Raw genomic sequence first — 7,951 nt, 5'->3', positions numbered from 1 at the left:
CTTGGTGTCTGGTCATCTCTGGCCCCTGGAAATAATGAGTTTTCTCCATTACTCACATAGACTGTTCTGGGCCTTGAGTGTGTCCCTCGTGCCAGAGGCTCCTGTCACAATGGTCTTTGCTTCAGTGAAGGTTACATGGTCTCTTTTCCTCTAAATCATTCCCCGTTGTCCCTTCCCTTGTGGGGGCACCAATGGTCCACCATAGCATGCACATTTCTGACCATAGTTCCTGCAATTTCCCCCCCAAATGTGCTTCATAGAGTTGGTCACTGCTAGGCATTCTAGTGAACAACCTGAAATTAACCCAAAGATCAGCCAAAGAAAAAAGCAAGCAAGGGAATCCCTGGAATCGCAGCACTCTGGAAGGTTAAGGCAGGAGGAGCTCAAGTTTAAATCCTATCAGGGCAATTCAGAGTGCCTTTGTCTTGAACTAAAAAGGGGCCATGGTTTTAGCTCAGTGTGAAGGCCCCGAGATGAGCCTGAGGACCACAGGAATATGAGGAAGGAGGAGAAAAATCAAGAAACAAAGAGGTAATGAGTACCTGAGAAAACTGAAAATGGGAGGAAATGATCCATATGTCAACTTTTCTGATGCTCTGAGTTCTGGAAGTCAAACCTCATTGACAAGACAACTCAGGTCCTTTTCCCAACAGTAACTTCAGATTTATAGGGTCACAGGTGGAAAACATTTTTAAATGATGGTGGAGGAAACCAGATACTTTACATTGTGGTTCTCTTTATTTCTGAACACTTCTTTATATCCATCCATGCACGAATTTACTTCTAGACCCGGGTTCCTATTTCTGACCCTGTCTAGGACTCATGTCTCCAAAGATCACTTCTACCTTCCAGGTCAACATTTTTCCATCCAAGGCTGCCCTCCAGCTGTCCAACATCTTTTTTCACCAATCACACAGAAACATGGGCTCTTTGTTCCCAGTGGCCTAAAGACAGCATAGAATATATGTGTCCAGCTACATAGGGATACTGTTAGAGCACTCACTAAACTCCAGGTAACAGGTTTCCCAGACACCACTGGGACAATAATACTCATTAATACTGAGCCAGGCAGTCCTGGGGTAGTTTAACGGCTTTACAATCCTCCTCATCGCATCCCTAAGCTGCCCCAGTCTAGAACTATGAACCTCCCGAGGAATAGGGTACAGCTCCAGTCTTAAATTTCTCATCCTGGCAGTGTGGTACAGCAGGTTCTCCAAGGTGGCCACAGAGATGGAGTTCTGTATGCAGCTTAAGGTGCTGAGCTGAGAGCAGAGGCTCAGGGCAGGAATGATGGCTCTGAGGTGGAAGTCAGTGATCCCACAGGATTCCAAGTACAGCGTGGTCAGGGTACCTGCAACTTTCTCCAGAAGAACTTGGAGGGGCTCAGGTCTAAATTCAGTCAACCTGACACCACTCAGACACAGGCGTTTTAGCTGACTGATGCTTGGGCACTGGGACAAATGGTTCCAGTCTATGTGTGAAAGCTGCAAATGTGTTATTGAGAGGGTCTCCAAGTGAATCTTCAGGCACCTACAGAAAGAACGAGCAATTAGTCTGGCAATTGGGGATGAGCAGTACAGTGTGGAAGAAAACTGCTGGGGCTGGGGATTTAGCTCAGTGGTTTCGCTCCCTGCTGCGCAAGCGCAAGGACCCGAGTTCAATCCCCGGTACCAAAAAAAAACTGCTTGGCCCCAATATCATGCTAATCATCTCATGATGTCATGACCAGGATGGTGTCTGTGTGTTCAGGTACTGACCATTCAAATCACCCCAACTTAATATGAAGCCATCACTTGGATAGCTGGCTAAGTGCCCAAGTGCTACAGTCCTCTTTCCTCACTAGCCAGATTATGCCAGTGGGAGACAGGGAGGAAAGGCACATTTTGGAAAATGTATCCAATTGGACTGAGGATGCCCCTGTGTCCTAAGCGAAGCTTGCATCTCTGTTCCCAGTTCCCCGACCTGCTCTTCGCCTTCAGCTGCAGATTGTGGCCCTTCTGATCTAATTACCCTGACTGGAGCCCACAGTAGCCTTTCTGAGAGGCAGACATAGAGACAAGCTCTCTCCCTGACACACATCTGATGAGCTGTCCCTCACACATTGAACGTGACGCATCAGGCCTTTCTCTCCTGCAATGGCTGGTCTCTTCCCCATTTCTCAGCACCTTAACCTAGATGAGCTTCCTCTGACAGTATTCACAAGACTACCCTAACTGCATCTGATCTCGCCACATCTGGCATCTCAGCATGGTGCCTTTTTCAGACTGGTTACTCCAGTTTAGTGTTTACATGAGGCCATGCTTTAGGACTATCAAACACGACAATGGGTTGTTGACATTGTAGTGTCTGGATGTCAGTTACATCACCAGTGGGTGGCACACAGTCCATGTTCACTAAACTTTATAGAACAAAGAAGGTCTGTGCTCTGCAAAGAGAGCAACTCATCCTACCTGAGCACCTCAGTGAGGTGGCCTTCCAAAAAGGAGACATTGTTCATATGAAGCTCCTGTAGGTGGTGCTGGTTTAGGAAATGAGAGGTTAATTGGGTCACCAACTTCTCCGTCTCATCTGGAGGAAGGCAATCAGGCACATGGATGTGAGAGAGAAGTAGCTTCTGAAGATTTTTCATCTGGCCCAGGTAAGAGTCAAAATTACACAGAACAAAGAGAGCCCAGAAACCATGGACTTCCACATCCTCCATGAATCCGAAGTCAGCAATTTCCAGCATGTTCAAAATTGTTTCAGGAGAAACTGCATCTATACACAGCTTTCTACACTCCACTTGAAGCAAACCCCTCCTCTCCTGGGCCCACTTAAAAAGAAAATGTAAAGGTGAATCCAGACAATCCAGATGGAGGTTCAGGTCTATGAGCACCCTTAGGGGCTGCTTTTCTGCCAACTTTGGCCCATCCTTCTTCATTTCCCTACCCATTGTGACCTCTGGGAAACCAGGATCAGCCAAGTTTCCAGCCCAGACCCTCCAGAAGTTTAGGTGCATGTTCCGCATATCCAACACTTGCAGTTTCCACCTCCTGTGGGCAAATGGAGAAGGCATCTTAGCATTCAGGCCCAGGCTCAGCTTTATTCCTGTGATTTACTGCTCATCCTCGATAGCAGCTTCCTTCTCTGCTCCACTCCTCTCTCTGCTTTACTTCTTACCCTTTCCCTCTTGGTTGCACCCCCATCCCCACTCTTAGTGCTCTTTCACTGCTGCCTCCTCTGTTAGCAGTCCTCCTCGTCCAGCAGCAAATACCCAGGAGGCTCAGCAGTGACTGAGACCTCTCTGATCCTCCTGGCAGTCACCATCAGAAGCCTCTGCTCCACCCTCCAGCCTCACCAGTCTCCATTACCCTTGCTGCCCCTTCCCAGATGCCTAGGGCCCTCCCTCCAGGATACCTGGTCACCCTCACCTGGGGCGAACCTTCTGAGCCAGCAGCACATCAAGCCCATCCAGCACAGCTTGAAAGGACTGCAGGTCCCATGCTGGCAGCCGGAAAATGTTCAGCTGAGTTTGGGCGATCTCTGTGTTTCTCATTTTCATCAGGGCCCCCAGAGGGAGGCAGGGGAAAGGCCAAGCTGGCACCAAGGCCTTCAGGACCTCAGTGTGTCCCCTGGTGAAAGCCTCCATGAAGAGCGGTGGGAAGAGCTCCCTGGGAAGTTCCTCCAGAGCCCGGATCACCAAGTTCTTGTCCCTCAGCAGACTCTGGACTGCCAGGTCCAAAAGTGTGGGTGGAAACCAGGTGCTCATCTTCACGAATCTGCAAAGAAAAGATTCTGGGGAAACATCCAGGAACAATTACCCTTTCACACCAGTCTGAGAAACCACTTCTCAGTCATCTCAGGACCATGTTTTGGTGGATAACCCCGCTATGGAAATGTAGGAGTCATTAATTTAGTCCAGTTCTATTCAGTCTCTATGGCCCCAGAAGCATCACTCAGTCTCTGTTAATATCAGGCTGAATGCCTCATAGCCCAGTGGGAGCCTAGAGACCACCATTACATCCATTTCCCACCACCGCACCCTGAACTCTTGACCCACTGGTAAGTGTGAACCAAGGAGCTAGAAAGTTCTTTCCCACTGTTTTAGGGGAAAATTCTGATCCTGACTCCAAGACCATAAAACCAAGCATATGGAATGTCATGTGGTCCAACTTCTCAAAGTTCTCACTTCCAGCAATATATATGATTTGCAAAGATTAAGAAGACTATAAAATAAAATTCATAGGTTTTATTTCACATAAAAGTTTGGAATGCTGGTTGATCCTCCTAGCCCAGAGCTGGGCAGGAGCAAGAATAGGTCCTTCCAGTCTTTCTTTTCTCTGTGTGGCCCTGTGTCACACAACTGCAGATGTGGCGACAGACATTCAGTGTCATAACCATGAATGCTCTCACTGGTTACTTTGACAACCTCATAGGTTGAGAATCACGTTGGAGGATGAAAATACATGCATCAGGGGCTGATGGATGTGGGGATGAAAGTCAGGAGAGAGGCAGTGTTTTTGAAAACAGAAGAACAGATGAATGAGTTTAGGGAACAGGAAATGTTTAGGGGGGTTGTTGGAGTGGAGGGTGGGATTTAGGATTTGAAAACTTTATCTACATCAACTCTTTGCCACTGTATCTTTTTGTGACTTTAATTGAATTGTTCAAACATTATTTTCCCCATTTGTGAATGAGGTTCCCAGTTTCACCCCTTTTCCACTGATATTTTGAAAGAGGTACTACTGTCAACTCCAAATTGGACTGAGGACTTGGGGTGAGGGACAGCCAGGATTCTGCTCTCTCCAAGGGCTCCTAAGTGTCCATGGCTCTGGGATTTTCCTCACTCTTCTTACCTCTCCTCTCTCTAATGCTCTGTTTGAAGCATGTGGCTCCACTGCTACCTCCCACCCCACACCCACTGCTCCACATTGACTGAGTGAAACTCTAACTTCCACCTTTCTAGATCTCTGGGATCTACAACCCTCTGCACCCCATTTTTCAGGCTATGTCCCTCACTGGTTTCTCTGTTGCCCACACTCGCTGTCCAGCGGGGAATGTCTAGGCTTCCTAGCCTTGGGCTTTAGAGTTGCCTGTGCTGAGTGGAGGAGGGTGGGATCTGGAAGGGGATGGTAGGATGGACCAGGGTGCGACTGAAACTCCCAGGGAGGAGGAGTTTGTTCCCATGGGACAGATGGTCCATAATCATGTCTACCCCTGCCCATCTCCTTCCCTGCTGTCTGGATTCTGGGAGCTGTGTGGCCTTGGGTAGGTCACTTAACCTCCCTCACTTCCATCTGCAAGTGCAGATGACACATTAGTACCTCCCTCATTGGGCACTGGCATGTGTGGTTAATGGCCAAATTCATTTAGGGAAATGCTGGCACTGCCCACACATGGTTGCTGGTATCCTGCTTTGGGCACTTGTTAGTGCCTAGCCTCGCCCTGAAATCTCACTTAAGCCTTCAAATCCCTCTTGCTGTTATCTTCCCACCTCACTGTGTCTCACAGATCCCAGTAATTCAATTTGAAGAGGATTATCTATTCATTACAAAGTTCAAAGACTACAGGAAAATAATCCCCTTTCTACCTTCAAACCCTCTATCTCAGATCACTGCACATTTCATCTCCAGCCCTGGGTTAAGACACATATGATATTATAGGGCATCATCTGGGCATGGTGGCATGCACCTGTAATCCCTATACTTGGAAGGCTGAGGCAGCAGGATTGCTGAAAGTTCAAGGCCAGCTTTGGCTACATAATGAGTTTAAAACCAGCCTGAACTACAAAGCAAGACTCTGTCTCAAAAAAATGAAAAAAAAATTTAGAGCAACTTAGATTAGGATGGAAAATGCTGAAATGTATATTTTCCCATGTATCTGTTACACATCTGAAATTTACCATTTTGGGATATAGTCGGAAATGAAATGCATCCACTTGAAAAAAAGATTGCATAAACTGGGCATCGTGGCTCATAGTGTGTGTTCCCAGCTGAGGCAGGATGTGGCTGTGAGTTTCAGGCCAACCTGATATACACAGTAAGACCTTGTCCCAAAAAGTGAAAAATAGGCAAAGAACCCACCCCATCCAGCCTGTGCCCACAGCGGCAATCCACTTAGCCCCAAGGGCACCTGCAGGACCCCCACCAACCCCCACCCCAACTCCTCCCAACCCCACTCCTCTGGCCTCTTGGCTGTACTGCCACCTGGCTCCACACTACAAAGACATAGGGGATGCCAGAACACCAGACCACCATACTGGGTAAATTGGAGGGATCATCACCTCCCATCAGAACCTGGACTATCTTCAGGGGAAGGGCAGCTGGAACCTACAGTAGAGCCTTTCAGAGTTCAACCCTACAGGAGGACAGGGAGCTCAACTTGGGACTTGCCTCCAGAAATCTGCCTAAATCTCACTCATCTGTGATTGGCTTGCTGAGACTCATTGACCTACATCTGCACACTGCTGGCCATGTTGTCTATTGTGACAGCTGAGACATACCCTGAAGGAGGCCCTTCATTTTCATTTTTATTTTTTATTTCCAAAATTAGTATTATTGGTTTGTTTTTCTCTTTTTAATTTTTTCCCCTACTCTTTGCAAATTTTTGTTTTTCTCTTCTTTTTCTTTCTTCTTTCTTTTCTCTTTCCTTTCCCTCTCTCTCATACTCACTCTCTTGCTGACCTACATTGTTCTTCATCTCCCTTTTTGTTCCTGTTCTGGCCCTAATTTGGATTTCTTCTTTATTTTTCTTTTATTCTCTTTTTCCTTCTCTCACTTGTGTCCTCTGGCCTCACTGCTAACCTTCCCTTATCCTTCTACCTATCTATCCCTCGCTCTCCAACTCCTTCTAACTCCCTATCCTGAAGGTTAAAGTTGCTATATTGAAGAGTTTATTCACTATAAACATCTGTTGGGTTGGTCCTCAGATTTCTGATTCACACAGTTAAAGGTGATAGATTAATAATTACCACAAAATGTCATTTTCTAAGATGTACTTGATGCTATGGTGTTGCTGATTGTATCACTTGGGGTAAGGTGTTGTGATTGACCTAGTCAGTGGTCCTTCCTAGTATAATGAAAATGAGATAGCCTCAGAGTCATTAGAGACTCAAACCCTAAAGACCAGATATATCTGGAAGACACCTCTGAGAAGCAATCATTCCATAAGGGTTCTAATTACAACCAACAAAGATACTTACAATAAGCAATTTTGAAGCATCAACCCAGGAATTAAACCAAGGATGGTACCAAAAACAAAAATGAGAAGACATTTAAGCAAGGCACAAACTCAGACTTCCACCCCACCAAGGGTAAACTCTGGGGGAAATGAGATGGAAAAGTCTGATAATCAACAGCCTGGACACCCTGAACTGATAGCACAGGAAGTAACAAAACAGATGAATGAGGCTCTAGAAAAATTCAAAGCAGAAATAATCTCCCACATAACTACAGGGATGGTGAGCAGAGTGAAAGACATGATTAGAGGCTCTAGAACGGAAACAGATAAAAAAAAATAGATGAGCTCAGAAACACACTGGAAGCCATGAATGCCCAGCATAATAAAGAAATGGAAACTATGATCGCCCAGTATAAGAAAGAAATGGAATCCATGAAACAGATTCATACAGATATTCAGGAGATTAAAAACTCCATTGAAAGTATCCACAGCAGATTAAGGGAATCTGAAGACAGAATATCAGATATAGAAGACAGGATCACAGTTAAGGACCATGAAAACCGAGATTTCTTAAAAATAGTACGGGACCATGAGAAATCAATCCAGCAGCTGCTAGATGATACAAAGAAGAATAATATAAGACTGATAGGAGTCCATGAAAAAACAGGAGAAAGTACAATTGACATAAAAAAACTGTTCACAGCAATAGTAGTGGAAAACTTCTCAGGCAGAGGTAGAGAATTGCACATACAGATAAGTGAGGCATATAGAACTCCAACTAACCATGATCAAA

The 7,951-nt window shown here is 46.0% G+C and overlaps 1 protein-coding gene across 1 annotated transcript; it reads right to left on the bottom strand.

Moving 5' to 3' along the window:
• Window positions 1-570: 570 nt before the first annotated feature.
• LOC101703213 (PRAME family member 12) lies at window positions 571-3,940 on the bottom strand. Its single transcript, XM_004863919.3, has 3 exons — window positions 3,411-3,940; window positions 2,451-3,032; window positions 571-1,530 (listed from the first exon to the last, which is right to left on the bottom strand). The coding sequence occupies exons 1-3, from the start codon at window positions 3,746-3,748 to the stop codon at window positions 975-977; spliced, it is 1,476 nt and encodes a 491-aa protein (XP_004863976.2). The 5' UTR covers window positions 3,749-3,940; the 3' UTR covers window positions 571-974.
• Window positions 3,941-7,951: the final 4,011 nt, after the last annotated feature.

Source organism: Heterocephalus glaber, unplaced genomic scaffold (genome assembly GCF_053883595.1).
Source record: "Heterocephalus glaber isolate CG9 unplaced genomic scaffold, H.glaber_assembly_v1.0 deba00001447, whole genome shotgun sequence".
NCBI lineage: Eukaryota > Metazoa > Chordata > Mammalia > Rodentia > Bathyergidae > Heterocephalus > Heterocephalus glaber.
Note: the sequence above shows the minus strand (reverse complement) of the source record. Positions and strands in the feature narration are given on the sequence as shown.